Genomic DNA, 21,610 nt, shown 5'->3' with positions numbered 1-21,610 from the left:
TTTGCTAGGATATACCACACACTGGGACACAAAAGAAGCCTGAACAAATTTAAGAGGATAGAAATTATTTCAAGCATCTTCTTTGACCACAATGGCATGAAACTAAAAATCAACCACAGAAAGAGAAACAAGAAAAAAATGATGGCATGGAGACTAAACACCATGCTACCCAAAAGTCCAATGGGTCAATGATAAAATCAAAGAAGAAATTTAAAAATATCTTGCAACAAATGACAATGAAAACACAACAGCACAAAATCTATGGCATGCAGTAAAAGCAGTCCTGAGAGGGAAGTTCATAAGTGATACAGGCATTCCTCAAAAAACATGAATGCTCTCACACAACTTAAACTACCACCTAAAAGAATTTTAAGAAGAACAAACAAAACCTGAAGTCAGCAGAAGGAAAGAAATTATAAAGATCAGGGAGGAAATAAGTAAAATAGAGATTGAAAAACAATAGAAAAAAATCAATCAAACAATGAGCTGGTTTTTTAAAAGATTAAACAAAATTGACAAATTTCTGGCCAGGCACACAAAGGGAAAAAGAGAGAGGTCATAAATAAACAAAATAAAAAAGGAAAATGGAGAAATTACAACCAGCACCACAGAAATACAGAAAACCATAAGAGAATATTATGAACAATTGTGTGACAATAAATTGGACAACTTAGAAGAAATGGACAAGCTTCTAGAAACATATAGTCCACCAAAACTGAATCAAAAATAACTATATCATTTGAACAGACTGATCACTAGAAGTGAAATAGAATCAGCAATAAACAGCCTCCCTGAAAACAAAAGTCCAAGGCCAGAAAGCTTCACTAGGTAATTCTACCAAACATACAAAGAACTCATACCGATACTTCTCTAACTCTTTCAAAAGATTGAAGAGGAAGGAATACTCCCAAACTCATTCTATCAAGCCACCATCACCCTGATACCAAAACCAGACAGACACTACCAAAAAACAAAATTACAGATCAATATCATTGATGAACATAGATGCAAAAATCCTCAAGAAAACACTAGCAAACAGAATCCAACAGCACATTATAAAGATCATACACCATAATCAAATTGGACTCATCCTAGGGACACAAGGATGGCTCAACATATGCAAATCAATCAACATCCATTTATTATAAAAACTCTTACCAACATGGGTATAGAGGGATTTTATCTCAACATAATAAAAGCTATTTATGACAAACCTACAGCCAGCATAATACTCAATGGTGAAAAACTGAAAATCTTCCCACTAAAATTTGGAGCAAAAAAAGGATGCTCACTCTCACCACTTCTATTCAACATAGTATTGGAACTCCTAGCCACAGCAATCAGGCAAAAAAAGAAATAAAAGTGATCCAAATTGGAAGAGAAGAGGTAAAATTGTCATTATATGCAGGTGACATGATACTATATATAGAAAACCCTAAAAGCTCCACACAAAAATACTAAAGCTGATAAAAGAATTTGGCAAGGTAGCAGGATAAAAGATTAAGATACAAAACCAGTTGCATTTGTTTACACTAACAATGAATTAACAGGAAAAGAAAGTAAAGAAACAATCTCTTTTAAAAATGCATCCAAAACAATACTTAAGTATAAATCTGCATAAAGAAGTGAAAGACTTATACATGGAGAACTACAAAACATTGATTAAGGAAATTAAAGATGACTTTAAAAAAAGGAAAGTTATCCCATGCTCTTGGATTGGAAGCATCAATATTGTTAAAATGGTCATACTGCCCAAGGCAATCTACAGATTTATTGTGATTCCTATCAAATTATCCAGGAAGTTTTTCACAGAAAAAGAACAAATAATCCTTAAATTTATATGGAATCACAAAAGACCCAGAATTGCCAAAGCAATATTGAAGAAAAAGAACAAAGCTGGAGGAATAGCCCTTGCAGACTTCAGGCAATACTACAGAGCTGCAGTAATCAAAACAGTATGCTATTGGCATAAAAACAAACATATGAATCAATGGAATAGAATAGAGAGTCCAGAAATAAACCCTCAAACTTTTGGTCAGTTAATCTTAAAAAAAGGAGGCAAGATTATATAATGGAGAAAAGGCATTCTCTTCAGCAAGCAGTGTTGGGAAAACTGGATAGCAGCGTGTAAATAATTAAAGTTAGAACACTCCTTCATACATACACAAAAATAAACTCAAAATGGCTTAAAGAAAAGACATGATAAATCTCCTAGAAGAAAACACAGGCAAAACATTCTCTGACATAAATCTTAGCAATGTTCTCCTAGGGCAGTCTAACCAGGCAATAGAAATAAAAGCAAAAATAAACAAGTGGGGCCTAATGAAACTTACAAGCTTGTACACAGCAAAGGAAACCAGAAGTAAAACAAGAAGAAAACCTACGGAATGGGAGAAAATTTTTGCAAGTGAAACCGACAAAGGCTTGATCTCCAGAATATATAAGCAGCTTATATGACTCAATAAGAAAAAAATAAACAACCCAATCCAAAACTGGGCAGAAGACCTAAACAAGCAATTCTCCAAAGAAGACATACAAATGATCAAAAAGCACATGAAAAAATGCTCAATATCACTAATTATCAGAGAAACACAAATCAAAACTACAATGAGGTATCACCTCACACCAGTCAGAATGGCCGTCATTCAAAAATCCACAAATGACAAATGCTGGAGAGGATGTGGAGAAAGGGGAACCCGCCTACACTGCTGGTGGGAATGCAGTTTGGGGCAGCCACTATGGAAAACAGTGTGGAGATTCCTCAAAAGACTAGGAATAGACTTACCATATGACCCAGGAATCCCACTCCTGGGCTTGTATCCAGAAGGAAATCTACTTCAGGATGACACCTGCACCCCAATGTTCATAGCAGCACTATTTACAATAGCCAAAACATGGAAACAGCCTAAATGTCCATCAACAGGTGACTGGATAAAGAAGAAGTGGTATATTTATACAATGGAATACTACTCAGCCATAAAAACCGACAACATAATGCCATTTGCAGCAACATGGATGCTCCTGGAGACTATCATTCTAAGTGAAGTAAGCCAGAAAGAGAAAGAAAAATACCATATGAGATCGCCCATATGTGGAATCTAAAAAACAAAAACAAAAACAAACAAACAAACAAAAACAAAGCATAAATACAGGACAGAAATAGACTCACAGACAGAGAATACAGACTTGTGGTTGCCAGGGGGGTGGAGGGTGGGAAGAGATAGACTGGGATTTCAAAATTGTAGAATAGATAAACAAGATTACACTGTATAGCACAGGGAAATATACACAAAATGTTATGATAACTCACAGAGAAAAAAATGTGACAATGAGTGTGTATATGTCCATGAATGACTGAAAAATTGTGCTGAACACTGGAATTTGACACAACATTGTAAAATGATTATAAATCAATAAAAAATGTTAAAAAAAAACAAGTGGGGCCTAATTAAACTTATAAGCTTCTGCACAGCAAAGGAAACCATAAGAAAAACAAACTGAAAACTTACAAATGGGAGAGAATATTTGAAAATGATATGAGTGACAAATAATAACAACAAAAAACAACACAATCCAAAAACGGGCAGAAGACCTAAACAAGTAATTCTCCAATGAAGACACAAATGACCAATAGGTACATGAGAAAATGCTCAATATCACTAATTATCAGAGAAATGCAAATCAATGAGGCATCATCTCACACCATTCAGAATGGCCATCATTCAAAAGTCCACAAACAATAGATGCTGGAGAGTTTGTGGAGAAAAAGGAACCCTCCTACCTTGTTGGTGGGAAGGTAGTTTGGTGCAGCTGTTATGGAAAACAGTATGGAGAGTCCTCAAAAGACTAAAAACAGACTTACCATATGATCCAGCAGTCCCACTCCTGGGCATATATCTGGAGGAAACTCTAATTTGAAAAGATACATGCACCCCAATATTCATAGCAGCATTATATACAAAAGCCAAGACATGGAAACAACCTAAATGTCCACCTTCAGATGACTCGATAAAGAAGCTGTGGTATATTAATACAATGGAATACTACTCAGCCATAACAAAGAATAAAATAATGCCATTTGCAGCAACATGGATGGACCTGGAGAATGTCATTCTAAGTGAAGTAAGCCAGAAAGAGATAAAAATACCATATGGTATTACTCATATGTAGAATCTAAAATAGAAAGAAAAAAGAATACATTAATGAACTTATCTACAAAACAGAAACAGACTCACAGACATGGAGAACAAACTTATGGTTACTGGGGGGAAGTGAGTGGGAAGGAATAAATTGGTTATTTGTGATTTGCAAGTATTAACTACTATATATGATAGTACTATATATGATAGATAAACGTTTCTTCTGTATAGCACAGGGAACTATATTCAGTATCTTGTTGTAACCTATAATGAAAAAGAATATGAAAAAGAGTATATGTATGACTGAAATATTATACTGTACACCAGAAATTGACACCTTGTAAACAGACTATACTTCAATTTTTTAAAAAAGTCATTCATTGTCAACTAAATTTATGAAAGGTGTCTACATCATTGAAATCATGTTTCTATAGGGCATTTGGGGGAAGATTTCCAGATTAATAGTTAATGGTAGTAGTGATGGTAGTGGTAGCAGCAGCAGCAGCTACCATTCATTGAGTGCCTACCATGTACCAGGCCTACTGGTCTGTAAGTTTCACTTGCATTACCCCCGGAAGCCCTGTGCAATTACTTCTGTTTTCGTTGTTGTTGTTTCATTATACAAACAGGGAAACGGGACCTCAGAGAGTTTACTTCATTTTCTTTAGGACACAGCTATTGAATAGTGGAACCAGACTGAAATCCAAATTTGTATGTCTCTGAAGCCTGGACTTTTATCCTAAGCTGGACTTTGAAGGCTTCCCAAGTTACTTAACCCCCTGTGAGATTTGAAATAATGGACGCTCAAGGCTCACAGGCACATAGTAGGCGTTTAAGTCCTGGTGGTGGTGTTTATGCATAAGCGGGGTATTAAATGAGCAGAGGAAGATCTGAGATCCCTTTAAAGGCATCGGGGAACTGGAGAGGAGGGATCTACAGCTTTGGCAGTCTTAAGAGCTGGCCGTCTCCCCTCCAGAGTACAATGACACAATGAATCTCTTAGCGACAGGAGAGGGGGCAGGGGCCTGAATTTGGCTCCAGCAACCTCTGCAGGGAATCCAGAGAGAGGCGGGAGCTGGGAGGGACGTGGAAATCCCGGTGGTCAGAGGACTGCAGGTGTCAGGGAATTAGTGTAGGTGGGCTCCCAGAGGCTAGCGGAGGGAGGGGAGGAGGTTGGAGCCGCCTAGCTGGCGGAGAGAAGGAGGCGTGGCCCTGAGCCTGAGAGGCTGTCCTTAGACTGCTTTTCCCGTGCCGGGCAGTTTGCTGCATCTGGAGGAGCTCACTGGAGAATCTCCAACATCGGAGCGGGCCTTCAACTACCGTAAGTACCTGCAAATGAGCGCATAGTCCAGTGGCTGAAGATTAAATACTGCCCATCAGCTCCTAAATCAAACCCCGAAATAGTCTCCCTGCTGTAATTAATTGCCGTAAATCTAAATGCTTCCCAGTCTGTGTCCCCCCACCCCCTTCATCTCTCCCTTTCTCTTTCCCTCTCCGGAACCTAGCTATGCCTCGCTGAGAATCTCTGGGCACTGTAAATATCTTCCCCTTTCCTTCTCAGTCTTCCCTCCAAACCTTTAGCGGAGCATGTACCCGGCACCCTGCCGAGCCCAACCCTTTTGATTCCCAGAGACCTCAAAGCTATGCAGGGGGCGAGCCATTAGACATTTCGGGTATGTCACCCTCTAAAGCACTGCAGCACTGTCTAAGGGTGGGGAAAGTGCTCGGAGTGGAGTAGAAGGGAAGGGTGAAAAGGCTAGACTGCCGAAGTTGGGGGAGTGGGTGTGTGGGGGGAGGGTGACAGGCCAAAAAGGGCGTGGCCAATTAACCTGAAGCTTGCAGCTGCTTCCAAAAGAAGATTCATCGTTTTCTCTGGATAGAAATGATAGAGTTTTCTTAGTAGGTTGGAGAGGGAGCAGCCATCAGCTTGCCTTATTCCACTCAAGCCCCCAGAAAGTGAAACCCCGGTGTATGGGACCAAGTGGCGGGGCTGGAATCTCAGATGGCATTCCCGGGCAGAATCCCAGGTTCAACCTTTCCCTTGGCAGTAAAATCTAAGTTCCCCCAATAAATTCTGGCTCAAAGCCTTAGGGGAACAAAGCAACAGTGTGGCACCCAAGCCTGGGCCTGGGCCTGACTGTGAGAGGAGTAGGGGCAAGGGGCTGTAGGAGCTGAGATGGAAAGAGCATCTTTGGGGTCCTATACCAGATGAACGCTGCCTTTGGGAGGAAAAATAGCCACTTTTAATGAAATATTCACTATGTGCCTGGCACTGTACATATATTATTTCTGATCCAACACCACAGCAATGTTAGGTAGATATTATTCCCCAACTTTATAGAGAAGAAAAGTTCGAAGAGGGTAATTTCAGCATCCTTCAATGCAAAGTAAGAAATGCAAAGCAAAATTGTGCTTTCTGGGATCTCTGATTGTTCACCTGCTTACTACAGCCCAGATGTTTGAATCTTCCCCTTTTCCTGCTCCTTCATCTCTCCCAGGGTTAGCAATGGAGCAAGTTAGAGGCTTTGAGACCAGGACCAGTTTGGGGAAGCAGAATCACCCCTTCTCTGGGGCTCTGGGGGCCACCTTTATCCTACTCTACTGAGACAGAGTTAAATAGCTGGGGTCAGCTAGACCCTCAGACTCTGAATACAGAGTTGGTAGAGGAGTTAGCCTGAGTTTATGTGGTGGACATACACCTTCCCTTGGCAAAAGGACACTCTGGGTGCAGGGGGTGGGATAGGAGAGGCAGAAAAGCATAAGAGGTCTATTTATGGACATGTAAGGCCTGTGGTCAATAGTGATTTTTGAGAAAATGAGAAGTCCTCCCTGAACCCAAATCTCTTTGCCATATTCCCTGAAATGCAGACAATTCTGTTTTTTCCTTAGGGGCAATGAACAAAAATGCTTATAAAGCACGGGCAGCCAATAAATCATTTACATTTTATATCGATTAGCTCAAGTAATTTGATTCCCCAACACGTAATTGAGATGGTGGTTTTGAGCTTGGTAGGGGTAAGAGATAAGGGTGAAAGTAATATTGGACTTGAAGCATTCCACAGAAGGGGAGAACCTGGTGGAATGAGATGGGAAGGGTGAGGAAGGGTGAAATTAATATTGGACTTGAAGCATTCCACAGAAGGGGAGAACCTGGTGGAATGAGATGGGAAGGGTGAGGAAGGGTGAGAAAGGGGGCAAGGGTCGCCTCTGAAACTTTAAATACTGTTTTTAAAGTATAGGCATTGGAGTTAAACATGGATTTGAATTTTGGTTCTGATATTTAATAACTTTTGAATTTGGGCAAATTATATAACCTATATAAGCCTCAGTTTTCTAGTCAGCAAAATGGGGATGGTAGGAACACTTCCTTTGCTACGTTGTTGGAGGACTCAAACAAAAAATCTATATCTATGTCTATATCTATATCTATATCTATATCTATATCTATATCTATATCTATCTATATCAATAGATATATATGAGTAAAAGATCTAAAAAAGTGACTCCCTACACCTCCCATCTCCCTCATGCCATGAGGCTTCTGCTGGCCTGGATTAGGTCGTCCTCTGGGCCTCTGAGATCCCAGGGACAAGCAGACATTTCAATAAATCTGACATCATCATCAATACCAGCAAAGACCTTGGGTGGGAGAAGAGAGAAGTGGGGAGAGGGGGCAAAAAAGAGAAGTAGCAGGTAACCCAGCGTGCCTGTGAGGTAGTGGAAGGTAGGGTTGTCAAGTACAATTTAGTGATTCAAACTGAACTTTAAGGAGCAGGACAAGTCCCCTGAGTAAAAACACTTCTGCTTTTAGATCTCACCACCTGTTCAGGGGCAAAGCCCTTCAAGACTCCAGAGGCTCCAGGACTCTCGACAGGCCAGAGGAGGGGCCACCATGCTGCAGACATTCATTCTCTTGCTCTTTTGCATTCGTGAGTACAAGGAAGGGATGAGGGGCAAGTACCCCTATGGGTGGGCACCTTGGGGAGAGGGAGAATATTGAGGTTTGAGAGTGAGTGGGGACAATGAGGGGGCTCTTCTTTACCATAACCTCTCTTTTCAGGGCTGAGTATGGGTATGACACCGATAGGTAAGTGAGTCCTGCCACCTCAGGTACCTTCCTTCCTGAAGGCTGCCAGATATTGGCCTGCCTCCATTGCCCTAGACATAACTGCCTTTAGAGCCCAAAAATAATTTCCAGACTGAGCCATTTAGGAATCAGGGCCCCTCACTTCATGACTTGGTTTCCCACAGAACAGTAAAGAGCTTTATCTCAGATAGAAAGGAAGCAAGATTTGCATTTTATTCCCAACTCACTTGAATTCCCTAAACAGATATCCTGGGGTCCCTATCCTACCCCTACAGAAGCAGACACTCCTGTCCTTAAGGGAAGACAAAAGGAGGAATCTGGGCTGGGGCTAATTTTAAGGGACAACATGGGGACATGTTATGGGAGGGAGAGGGTTGAACTGCTCACATCTTTGTTATCTTTGGGAACGACAGCAATGATGCAATCTCAACCAGAGCTGTGGATAGAAACCAACTACCTCCAGGCCCCTTGGGAGAACATCACACTTTGGTGCAAAAGCCCCTCTCGGATTTCAAGCAAGTTCCTGCTACTGAAAGATAAGACACAGATGACCTGGATCCGCCCTTCCCACAAGACCTTTCAAGTTTCATTCCCCATTGGTGCCCTTACTAAATCCAATACAGGTCTTTACAGGTGCTGCTACTGGAAGGAGACAGGCTGGTCAGAGCCCAGTAAAGTTTTAGAGTTGGAGGCACCAGGTAAGAAGATAGAGATAGATAATAAAGAATAAATTCCAGCTCCTGGGATTCAAAGTTGCCTTCACAGAGCAGGGTTTGTTTAAGTCATTCATTTACCTCGAATGCACACATGCAGGCATTCCAAAGTTAGTAAATAAGTGCCTGCTCTCTATAGGCAATGCAGAATGGAGACACAGAATCTGGGACAGATCTAAATGGCAGGTTCTCAACATAGGGGAGACCTGAGATGGGGAAAGAAGAGGTGACAAATAAGGACTGTACAGGGAAGGCTCATTTAAATAGAGCTCTCTGCTGCTCCCTGAGCAGCCCTATCCTTGCTCTACCTGAATTCCAGTTCGTTCTCTCCTTCCAGGCCAGCTGCCCAAGCCTATCTTCTGGATCCAGGCTGAGACCTCCCCTCTTCCTGGATGTAATGTTAACATATTCTGTCATGGCTGGCTGCAGGATTTGGTATTCATGCTCTTCAAAGAGGGATATGCCGAACCTGTGGATTACCAAGTCCCAACTGGGACAGTGGCCATATTCTCCATTGCCAACATGACACCTGAGAGTGAAGGGGTTTACATCTGCCGCACTCATATCCAGATGCTACCCACCCTGTGGTCAGAGCCCAGCAACCCCCTGAAGCTGATTGTGGCAGGTGGGTGTGGCTATGGCTGCTGGGGTCTGATGATTGTTGTCCCCGGGATCATGGTTGGATAAACCAAGGTTTCTGATTTTACTTTCCTTGGCCAGTTCCCTGAAAGGCCCATGAGCTAGAGTCATTTGACATTTTACTGAGATGCAGATTAGAATCACACATGCTATGCAGATGTCTGGGAGCCAATCACTTGGCTATGAGTGAGCCCAGCCAAATATCCAGCAGCTTCAGCTCATCCCAGCTTTGTTGTTCTCTATTTGTTGAATATCATGCATTCATTCATTCATTTGGCTAATATTTATTGAGCACTTAATATGTGCCAGGCACTGCCACTGCAGTCTTGTGAACTGAATTTTAAAATGCAAATGCATTTTTATTCTATTTGTGATTTTAATTTTTAAGTGTGGAAAATAGAATGAATTGCTCATGCTGGTGATAAAAATTAACAAGAAATGACAAAGAAAGTAATAGATTATATTTTAGAAATGGCTTTATAAATTAGTTTAGTTCTGTGTATATAGATCCAGTAAGGCAATACCAAGCTTTAAACACAGAAGAAGGCTCCCCAAAATATCCAAATGCTAGACATACACCCCACAGCCACCTCTCCCACCCCATAGCCTGGGTGCTTCTAGGCAGAATTGGGCACATTTGCTTTAGTTCCTTCATCAAGGTAAATAGGCTTGGGAAAAGCTGTGGTGCTACAGAAAGTACCTTGGACTTAGAAGCAGTGATCCTAGTTTCTAGTTCCACCTCTGACACCGCCTCCCTGTGTGATATTGAGCAAGTCACTTCACCTCTGTGCTTCGGTTTCCCCTACTCTAAAATGGGATAATAGTATCTATCCAATCTACTGTATGATACCTCTCTGTGCCTCAGTTTCATGATTTGCAAAATTGGTTTAATAATAATGCCTACCTCACAGGGTTGTTGTGAGGATTTGCCTAAATATAATATATGTACAGTGCCTGGCATATAAGTTCTCAATAAATGGTAGATATTGATTTTGTTAGTATAGCTCTTTATTGAGGATCAAAGAAAAAAAGGCTGTTTGAACTGCGTGTTATGGATGTTGTATGAATGTCTGTCCAGTGTAGATTCCACTCACGCACACTTCCGTAGTTTCCTGTTTGCTGGTGTCCCTGACTAGGCTATGAACTTTTGGCTGACAGGTACTGCATCTGTCTTCTTTACTCATATATCTGTAGACCTACATGATTCCTGACACATTCTAAACTATTAATGAGCATATGATAGAGCTGATCCTTCCAATAATGGATAGGTGGGCCTACCTGGGATTGGGTTAAGTAAGAAGGAGTGATATGGGACTGAAGTTTGCCCTCTGTTTTGTAGTATAGTCTATTTGGAGAAACAATGCATGGAAGTGAAAGTATGGCCCCCTTAACAGAGATTTCTTTGGATTGCAGACTTGCTGGCCAATCCCTCCTTATTGGCTTCTTCCAGTCTCCTGTGGGAATTAGGGTATTCTTTGAAATTAGTGTGTTCAAAAATCATTCTTAATATTGCAGCAGAATTTATGCTTTATGAAGATGAAATCAAAGTCATTTTCAGAAGTTTGATTTCTTGAGTGGTTATAAGAACTACATTTGGCATTTCAAGTACCTAAAGATACTGGGAATTACAGATGTAGATATTCCACTGAGATACACCTCTACACATAGTTAGAACTCAATGAAGCTGATAAAGTCTGGTGAGAGGGAAGGGACATAAGTGAACTTACCCTGGATTACCTCCAAGAAGAAGCAGAGATTCAGGGAAGAGAGAGAGTGCTGAGGGTAAACTTCAGCTACCACTTCCTGTCTAAAGAAACTAGGAAAATAAAACCAGAATATAAGGAAGAATCATCCTACCTCTAACCTAGGGTTTCTTCCCTTTCTAGGACTCTATCCCAAACCAACTCTGACAGCTTATCCTGGGCCGATCATGGCACCGGGAGAAAGCCTGAATCTCAGGTGTGAAGGGCCAATATATGGAATGACCTTTGCTTTAATAAGGCTTGAAGACTTGGAGAAATCCTTTTACCGCAAGAGGCCAATAAAAAATGAGGCATATTTCTTCTTCCGGGCTTTGCAAATCCACGATGCTGGACATTACCTCTGTTTTTACTATGATGGGTCATACAGAGGTTCACTTCTTAGTGATATCCTGAAAATCTGGGTAACCGGTAAGAGAGGGGGTGCTGTGGGGCCTATGTTAGAGGTTAGGGGTATACAATCCCTCTGGGCCCCCTAGAAAACCTAACCACGCAGCTAGGGCTACTAGTGGAGGAGGGAGCAGAATTTGTTATTATTGGGCTTAGGATGGGATCTGCCAAGGGTGGACTGGAGAAAGAAGAAAAGAATCCTAAAGTAGTGGGAGGGGGAAGTCAAAATGTTATCCCTTTATACTTTGGGTCTTGTCCTAGACACTTTCCCCAAGACCTGGCTACTTGCTCAGCCCAGTCCTGTGGTCCAAATTGGTCAGAACGTGAGTCTGTGGTGTCGAGGACTGGTGGATGGAGTGGGGCTTGCACTCCATAAGAAAGGTGAAGACAAACCACTTCAGCTCTTGGATATCACCAGCATCAATGATGATGAGTCATTCTTCCTCAACAATGTGACCTATAGTGATGCTGGCATCTACAGCTGCCACTACCTCCTCTCCTGGAAGACCTCCATCAGGATGACATCACACAACACCGTGGAGCTTGTGGTTGTAGGCAAGTGCTAACAATTATTGTTTGTTTTTATCATCATTACAGTGTTATAAGAAGGAGCTGGTAGCCCTGTACCCTCTTGATTTATGAGCCGAGGAAAAACACACTAGGAAGGTGGTGTAGAGTTTTCCCCAAAAACTTTAGGTACGTCTCTCCCAGGATTGTTACTCAAGTCTTACCTCTCGGCATGGACAAACCCCACTGTGACCCCTAGAAAAGTTATTTTCCTTAAGGCCAGGACACACTTACCGGTATGGATGTTTCTGGTTGAAGGTAGGAACTCAGGAATCTTTAGAGAATCAAGGAGTGGACCAAGTGGTTCTGATACATAGTCAAATTTTGAAGCCACTGACCTAGTGGAAGTGGAAAGAAAGAGAAGACCAAATAGAGAACATTTGTTGAAGGAGGTGGTACTGAATTCAGGGTCACTTATTCTAACTGTGGCCTCTGGATTGATTGCAGATAAGCCCCCTAAACCCTCCCTGTCAGCCTGGCCCAGCACCATGTTCAAGCTAGGAAAGGTGATCACCCTTCAGTGCCGAGTACCTCATCCAGTACTTGAATTTTGTCTGAAATGGGAAGAAAGAACAACATCCCAAAAATTCTCAGTGGACGGAAACTTCATCATCAGTAATGTTGAAGGGAAAGGCACAGGGACCTATAGTTGCAGCTATCGCATAGAGGAACACCCTAACACCTGGTCACATTGCAGTAAGCCTCTGAAGCTGATGGGTCCAGCAGGTGAGTGGACAACTGTTTGTATGGATGCTCCCTCCACTGCTTTGGCCATGATACCCCTTGGATCCCAGAGCAATGCTTAGAAGGATATGGAAAGGGGAGTTGAGGGCTTGTAAGTCAGGGCCCTTGAGTTTGGGCATCCCTCCCCTGGAATGATCGCACAATCACTCAAAGGCAGTGAACAGGATACTTTCACGGATCCCATCCTTCATGAAAGGATCCCATCTTTCATGAAAAAGAAGGCCACTTTTGTCCCAACTTCCCTTCACTTGCAGTAACCAGGCTCCCTTCCCTATAAATGTGTTTACCTGCTCCTGTCCCCATCAGGGTCTCTGCTTCTGGTTTTCTCTGGCCACAGGCTTTCTCACCTGGAATTATATTCTGAATGAAGCTATCAGGTTATCCCTAATCATCCAGCTTGTTGCCTTGCTGTTGGTAACGCTGTGGATAAGGTGGAAGTGTCGGAGACTCAGAATCAGGTAACTGTCTTGTCCCAACCCCGTTCCTCAAACTAGCTGAGTTCAGGCTCCCCAGAGATTCAGGCATGGGTTATGCTCCAGTTGAGACAGGCCAAAGGGACACACCCTTTCTATCCTCCACCTTCTGGGCTTAAGAGACAAGACTTTCTTATTCCAGCTATTTTACTTTCACCTCACAGAAGAGTCAGCACCCAAGCCAGAGGGTGGAGAAATGTATAATTTTGAGGCTGGAGAAATAGGCAGAACCTCACTCACTGATTCCCCCAGGAGAATGCCTAAATCTCCCTTCCAAGCCACCCTGCCTCTCAGAGATGATTGATATCTTCCACATTAACTTGGTCTGAACTTTTTATTTGTAAGAAACCATGCTGTCTTGTCTCCCAGGATGTTATCCTACTCCCATCCCAACATCCCCCACTACCTTTAGTTCTCAAGGACTAGAGAGCCTTGTGGTCCATCCTAGTTGCCACAGAAACTAGTCTCTCTGCCACTCTGGCCCCCAACCACTATGGAGACCATTCTGAGAATATAGCTTTAACCTGGGTGGGCATCTGATGAGGGAATGGATTGGGCCAGGGAATCATACTTCTTTCTCTGACCCATAAAATGGCAAGCCCAACAGGTTCTCCTGCTATTTACTTTTATCTTTGGGTGCCCCCTGAATCATCTCCTTCTCTCCCTGGTCCCTGTGGCCTTGTTCTCAGGCTATTCTGCTTAAAAATGAGGAGAGAGATGACAGCTCCTAGCTTGGTGGGGGCCTCTGTTCCTGAATGCCTTGCTTACTTTCCCCTACTATCTGATCCTGGCTGTACCCCTCCCCCACCATGACCATAGGCCTTTATGTGTCTGGGAGTATTCAATACACAATGGATGATGACTATGATTGTGTGTGTCTGTGTTTTCCACTGAGATCTGAGGGACAGAGTGCTTGGGTAATGAGAAGGGAGCCACCTAAACTTTTTGCAAAACCACTACCTTTTGAGCTTTCAAAAAGTTTCAGTGGGAGTCAATTTCTACTTCTCCTCAGAATCTACCCTGAGTTCCACATACAGAGGGGTAACCTTCAAGCCAGAGGTTAGGAAAAAAATGTAGCTTCAAGTGCCCCACCTCAGCCCAGGACCACTGCATCAAACAATGTATTCAGAAACCAGATTTCAGAAGAATGAAGCTTGAAAAGCATGTTTTCCTGGCCAGCAAGGATGATCAGTATTTTCTAAGTAAAAATTGTCAAATGAATTTGCCTTAATATCATCTAATTCTTCAGGACCCATAACCCAAAGCTGCTGCACATTTCTAGTCATAATCTGGGTGGGGGTAAAGAGATCCCATTCTCTGACAAGCTTAGCTCAGCACTGACAATCCTCTGGTAATTCACTGCTGCTGCCTAGGCAACCCTTCCATAACAAAGGCAGGTGAGGCAGGTCGGTCAGAAGACCAATACTGCCATAATAAAAACTGCTTCCAAACTTAAACTTGATGACTGAGAAACACCCAAGATGTGTCCCTCCACCCCCACACCCACCACACAGAGCTGCCGATTACACTGAGCTCCAGGGGTTCTGAGAGCTGGAGTTACAAAAGCATTTTAACATCTGATATCCCAATTCCAGCAACAGCCTAATCAGGGGCCTTGGGGAGCTGACATTTGATATAGTCTGGGGAGAGGGGTGGGGGCAGGGGGCACATGGGTCATGAAATAGCAAGAGGTTTGTAGGTGTTAAGGCCCTCAAAAAGAAAAGTCATCGATGTCAGAAAAGATTATATCCCATTATCCTGGCCATATCCAATCCCTATTGGGTGCTGAGTAAGCCAATGACATAAATTGCCGCCCCCTTCTCTCCGCCCTTCCCCTAATCCCAGCAACTCCTCTCATCTCTTTTCTGGTCTTACTAGAGAAGCCTGGTTGCTGGGAACAGCTCAAGGGGTCACCATGCTCTTCATAATCACGGCTCTTCTCTGCTGTGGTGAGTACAAGGGGGTGGGGAAGGGGCCTGGGCAGAAGGCCGGGGTGAAGTCCTGTAGGGGAGGGGGCAAAGCCCTGGCAGCAATTTCTTTTGCAGGACTGTGCAGTGGGGTATTGACAGAAGAGACTGGTGAGTTTTTCCTGCTCCAGACTGGGACATTCCTCCCTGGAGATCCGAAATAACTACAGAGTGTCAGTGTCAGTGGCCAGGGAGTGACTGGGTTGGGAGGGGAGGACAGCCAGGAAGGGGCACTTGCTAAAGCTGCTGGCAAAATTCAGTCTCCAACTCTGCTTTTCTGCCTGCAAAATTTCCCCCAAGCTTCTGCATTTTTCTGAGGCTCAGCTGAGACATCAGCTTCCCCTTTCCCCAGCACCTGCAGAAGGAAGGAAAGAGTTTGGATTGGGATTTAAAGGGGAGGTAGGCAGTGTGATCTGGGGAGGGGGTTCAAGGGCAAGGAAAGGGGGAAAGGAACGGGGAGGGAGGATGGTTTCATTAACTCTGCTGTTTCTAGAAATAATCATGCCAACCCCTAAGCCTGAGCTGTGGGCAGAGACCAACTTCCCTCTGGCCCCGTGGAAGAACTTAACCCTCTGGTGCAGAAGCCCTTCTGGCTCAACTAAGGAGTTTGTGTTGCTGAAGGACGGGACCGGTTGGATTGCAACTCGCCCGGCCTCAGAGCAGGTCCGGGCCGCCTTCCCCCTTGGCGCCCTGACCCGGAGCCACACCGGGAGTTACCACTGCCATTCCTGGGAGGAGATGGCTGTGTCAGAGCCCAGTGAGGCACTTGAGCTGGTGGGGACAGGTAAGAAAAGGCAGAGGGCCCTCCCGTAGTGATCCTCAGTGCTCCTGGGGACTCCAACACTTTTCCTAGGGGTGGGGAAATGCTCAGAGATCCAGAGCCCAAGGGGCTTCTGCTGCTTGTAGGAGAGGAGGGGCGATAAAATGGGGGAGGGGTGGGGAAGAAAGTAAGAAGAGACTGACCGGAAGGGCCAGAGGCCAGTCCAGGGTGGATTTCTATTTTGCTGACAAAGTGACTCTAAGTGTCCCACCTGGGCACTTCCAAACTTCAGATTCCTTTTCTTCCCTATTTTGCCTTGCAGACATCCTCCCCAAACCTGTCATTTCTGCTTCCCCCCCAGTCCGGGGCCAGGAACTGCAAATCCAGTGTAAAGGATGGCTGGCAGGCATGGGGTTTGCTCTGTATAAGGCGGGAGTCCAGAAACCTGTCCAGCAACTTGGTGCTGTTGGGAGAGAAGCCTTCTTTACAATCCAAAGAATGGAGGATAAAGACGAAGGCAATTACAGCTGCCGCACTCATACTGAAAAGCACCCCTTCAAGTGGTCTGAGCCCAGTGAGCCCCTGGAGGTTGTCATAAAAGGTAGAGCTGAAAAGGGTGTGTGAGGGAGGAGAGGGCAAGCAAAGCTCTGGGTCAGACACTCTTCTCCCCACAGCAAACTTTGCTGCTGGTCCTAGGAGCCTGTGTCCAATCTTAGAGCCAGGCAGGCGTGGCGCTGGGAGTGCCAGGGCCTCTGGCTGCACGATATTAATAGCCTTAATCGTTATTAATAGCTGGGGTTTGTGGAGGGTGATTTAATTTTTCTAATTATTTTCATATCAATTATCTCATATAGCTATAAAGCAAATTTTCAAAAGGAGGTGGATCAGGGACCATTTCCCCTTCTTGTCCAAAAGGGCAAACTGAGGCTCAGGGAACCAGGAGAGACACAGGGACGATTCACTCTTTGAACTAGCTTCCAGTGCTTGCCCTGTTGACAGTGAGGATTCAACTGGAGGAGGTGAGGGGTGGGGTGAGGGGTCAATGTGAAAAGTCCATCCACCAAGCAGTTTTGCCTTGATTTTTAAATGTACCTTCTTCTGAATGAAATGCTATAGAAAACAAATCAGCTTTCTGGAATCAGTATCTGCTATATTAGCTATCTTTCTTTCTTTTCTCTTAATTTGGTTTTGTGTTTTTTTTTTTATTTCTTGCCTTCTAGAAATGTACCCCAAGCCTTTCTTCAAGACATGGGCCAGTCCTGTGGTCACTCCTGGTGCCCGAGTGACTTTCAATTGCTCCACCCCCCACCAGCACATGAGCTTTATTCTTTACAAAGATGGAAGTGAAATAGCATCCAATGACAGGTCTTGGGCGACTCCCGGAGCCAGTGCAGCCCACTTTCTGATCATTTCGGTGGGCATTGGTGATGGAGGGAATTACAGCTGCCGCTATTATGACTTTGCTACCTGGTCTGAGCCCAGCGACCCTGTGGAACTCGTGGTAACAGGTCAGGAGTGGGGAAATGAAGGTGGAGGTGGTACTGACCCTGGGACAGTGGGAGGAAGAGCTCTCAGTGGGAAAGAAAGAAGTACTCCTTTCAAAGTCATCAAAAAATTGCTTAGGACAGTGCCTGGCACATGGTAAACAGTCCATGCAGGGCAACTGCTTATATTATCAACACAAGAAGAAGAGACAAAGGAAAGGAAAGAGGAAAGTAATTCACTTCTGGGGAAAGAAATGAGGCCGATGTGGGTGTTTCACATGTTGCCCTGCTTCTGAAATCTTTTTGTGGCTTGGCCTTGAGCTTCAGGCCCAATGTCTACTCTTTCTTTAGCTGGCTGTCAGAGATTGGTGGGCTGGATGGCCCTCAGAGAAAGGGCGAAGACCTTGAAATGTCAGCTGCATATTATGCAGCCATTACAAATGATAGTTTTCAAAGGCTGTTCAACGTCATAGAAAAATGTTTACAATATAAAGTGAAAAATATTCAACTACACAACTGTGCATCTGCTAGGATCCCAATTATGCAAATAGCTATAGCTACAAGGACATAGGCATTTACAAAAAATACAAGGAAAGGAAATAAAGAAACATGTATAAAGAATGGTTATTGTTGAGTGACAGAATTGTATTTTCTTCATTAGTTTTTTTTTGGTATTTTCTAATTTTCTACAATAAACATATATTGTTTCTTATCATAACACTAAAAAAGCAACTTACAGAATGTTGGGGGCAGGCTCCTTTCATTTGTGGTCTCTTTAATTTCAGAATTCTACCCCAAACCCACTCTCTTGGCACAGCCGGGTCCTGTGGTGCTTCCTGGGAAGAATGTCACCCTGCGCTGCCAAGGGGCTTTCCAGGGCATGAGATTTGCCCTCTTGCAGGAGGGAACCCAAGTTCCCTTACAGTTCCAGAGTGCCTCTGGGAACTTGGCTGACTTTCTCCTCCACACTGTTGGAGCAGAAGACTCTGGGAACTACAGCTGTGTCTACTATGAGACCACCATGTCAAACAGGGGATCACATCTCAGCAAACCTCTTATGATCTGGGTGACTGGTAAGGACAGACAAGACATGGGACTGGGACAGAGACAACTGGAGTAAGGGTTAGGGAGGGTGATCCTTCTTGAAAGGCGAGGCTAGGCCACGTAGGGGAACTGTTGTTTCCAGAAGGAGAAAGATAGAGTTAATTTAGCACATGATAAGTTTCCATACTCAGCATTTTACATCTTTGGTCTCTTCCTAGACACATTCCCCAAGCCATGGTTGTTTGCTGAGCCCAGTTCTGTGGTTCCCATGGGACAGAATGTTACCCTTTGGTGCCAAGGGCCAGTCCATGGAGTAGGGTACATTCTGCACAAAGAAATAGAAGCTACTTCAATGCAGCTCTGGGGATCCACCAGTAATGATGGGGCATTCCCCATCACCAATATATCTCGTGCTAGCATGGGGCGTTACAGCTGCTGCTACCACCCTGACTGGACCAGCCCTATCAAGATACAGCCTAGCAACACCCTGGAACTCATAGTTACAGGTAAGGGGAAGGTGCTCTGGAGTGGATAGGGGAGTGTAGAAAAGAGGGAATACAGTGGGAAATGGTTCATGGGAAACAGTTCTCCAAGAGCTCAAGAAGAGGCAAGCAATAGTCTTTCCTTTTTATTGAACAGAGACTCCAGGGGTGATGAACTAGAAAGTGGCCACCTCTATATGACCAGGAGTTAATTTCTTCTAGGTTTGCTCCCCAAACCCAACCTATTAGCCCAGCCTGGTCCCATGGTGGCCCCTGGAGAAAACATGACTCTTCAATGTCAAGGAGAACTGCCAGACTCAACATTTGTCCTATTGAAGAAGGGTACTCAAGAACCCTTAAAGCAACAGAGTCCAACTGGGTACAGAGCTGACTTCTGGATGCCAGCAGTGAGGAGTGAAGATTCTGGAATCTATAGCTGTGTTTATTATTTGGATTCTGCTCCTTTTGCAGCTTCTAATCACAGTGACTCCCTGGAGATCTGGGTGACAGGTAAGGTGCTGGAGACTTTAGTAAGAGTCTAGATTTTGTAGTTTATTAGTAGTTAGACCTAAGGAGGTAAAAGGCCGGGCTTAAGGCCACTTCTAACTCTGTGTCCCGATTGGTTGCAGATAAGCCCCCTAAACCCTCTCTGTCAGCCTGGCCCAGCACCATGTTCAAGCTAGGAAAGGATATCACCCTTCAGTGCAGAGGTCCCCTTCCAGGTGTGGAATTTGTCCTGGAACACGATGGAGAGGAGGCACCTCAGCAGTTCTCAGAGGATGGAGACTTTGTCATCAACAATGTAGAAGGAAAAGGCATTGGAAACTACAGCTGCAGCTACCGTCTTCAAGCCTACCCTGATATCTGGTCAGAGCCTAGTGATCCTCTGGAGCTGGTGGGGGCAGCAGGTGAGATGATAATCCCTCCATGGACCTGGCTTGACACACCTGGGATCCCAGAAATAGTGCCCATGGAAACAGGCCAAGTAGGAGGTGGGGGTATTTGGAGTCAGAGACTGCAAGCATGGTCATCTTGTCATCTTTCTCCTAGGGATGATGAGGAGGTGGAACTTCAGATTCATTCAAAGATAGTGAGAAGGATACTTTCAAGGCCTCTTCCACCCCCTAAAAGAAGGGCTGCTTCTGCCTCAGCATAAACACTACTTCTGACTACCCCATCTGCAGTCTCAACACATGGTTCCCAAGTGAACCCTCATGGAGGCCAGATGAGTGGGCAACAGGAGATCAAGGGGAATATATATGCACTAATCTCTGTGGCCTTGGTTTCTGCTCTTTCATCATCACAGGGCCTGCTGCTCAGGAGTGCACTGTGGGGAACATTGTCCGAAGTACTCTGATCGTGGTGGTGGTTGTGGCTTTGGGGGTGGTGCTAGCCATAGAGTGGAAGAAGTGGCCTCAGCTCCGAACCAGGTAATTGCCTCATTTCAGTCTTCTTCTGTGAACCCAGGGCTTCTGTAAAAACAATAGTCTGAATGTTCTTTTAGCATCTGAGCCCCATAATGCAACCTGTTTTTAGGTTGATGGCTCTGGATCCTTCTTTAGTCATGTCTTTTTCTCTACACAGGGGCTCAGAGACAGATGGAAGAGACCAGACCATAGCCCTTGAAGAGTGTAACCAAGAAGGGGACCCAGGCACCAATACCAACTCTCCCTCATCAATCTCTCAGGGAACCACAGTGGAGCTGCCAGTCCCAATATAATAATCTTCTCCTTTACAAGAACTTTCCTCTCCTCTCTTTTATCCTCAGAGATCTGCAGATCTGACTGGTTTCCCTTGGAGTCCACCCCATCTAATGTTTCTTGGCCACTAATCATCCAAGATGGGTCAAGGGGATTTTAGGAGTTGAGAGCTCTACCAGGGTGAGATGTTTCTTAAAGAGAGATTCCCCATCCCTGTAACTCCTCACTGTACTGATTTACTGGTGCATGAAACTCTATTAAAAATGTATTCTTCTGAATAAAGAGAGTATTCAGTATTTAACTGCAGAAACTATGGCAGAGGTTTTCAATTGGTTTGTTGTCCACTTAACACTTAGCAAAATGGTGTTTGAGACCTGACTTCCATGACAGAATAAGAGAGCACAGAGCTGCTACTACAGAGAAAGGAGCTCAAGGTTGGGGTCAGGGAGGGAGGAAGATTCCAAAATAGTACTTTCCAATTTGGTTTGAGACATGGTCACTGAACAGAATGTCCTATTGTCCTTCCATCTCATTATTGAATGAATGAATGGGTGAATGAATGAGTGAATGGCAATGTTCTCTCCAAGTTGAGCCTGAGGGGTGCAAACACTGAAGTTACATCCTTTTCATTAGGTTACTTCTAGATGTATAGTATACTTGC

The 21,610-nt window shown here is 44.1% G+C and overlaps 1 protein-coding gene across 1 annotated transcript; it reads left to right on the top strand.

Moving 5' to 3' along the window:
• Positions 1-1,162: 1,162 nt before the first annotated feature.
• Positions 1,163-21,132, top strand: IGSF1 (immunoglobulin superfamily member 1). Its single transcript, XM_072956709.1, has 21 exons — positions 1,163-1,166; positions 5,399-5,460; positions 7,951-8,068; positions 8,200-8,226; positions 8,640-8,924; positions 9,277-9,564; positions 11,465-11,749; positions 11,990-12,283; positions 12,743-13,021; positions 13,377-13,497; positions 15,391-15,461; positions 15,558-15,590; positions 15,973-16,263; positions 16,562-16,840; positions 17,460-17,747; positions 18,509-18,796; positions 18,986-19,273; positions 19,472-19,759; positions 19,879-20,157; positions 20,556-20,679; positions 20,834-21,132. The coding sequence occupies exons 1-21, from the start codon at positions 1,163-1,165 to the stop codon at positions 20,967-20,969; spliced, it is 4,128 nt and encodes a 1,375-aa protein (XP_072812810.1). The 3' UTR covers positions 20,970-21,132.
• Positions 21,133-21,610: the final 478 nt, after the last annotated feature.

Source organism: Vicugna pacos, chromosome X (genome assembly GCF_048564905.1).
Source record: "Vicugna pacos chromosome X, VicPac4, whole genome shotgun sequence".
Lineage (NCBI taxonomy): Eukaryota > Metazoa > Chordata > Mammalia > Artiodactyla > Camelidae > Vicugna > Vicugna pacos.
The sequence above is the reverse complement of the archived record's forward strand: the minus strand, read 5'-3'. Positions and strand labels throughout refer to the sequence as shown.

Coding starts and splice junctions, on each gene's coding strand:
- IGSF1 (XM_072956709.1), top strand. Junction 8,227..8,639: donor TATGGGTATGACACCGATAG/GTAAGTGAGTCC, acceptor TGGGAACGACAG/CAATGATGCAATCTCAACCA. Junction 18,797..18,985: donor TCTTATGATCTGGGTGACTG/GTAAGGACAGAC, acceptor GTCTCTTCCTAG/ACACATTCCCCAAGCCATGG.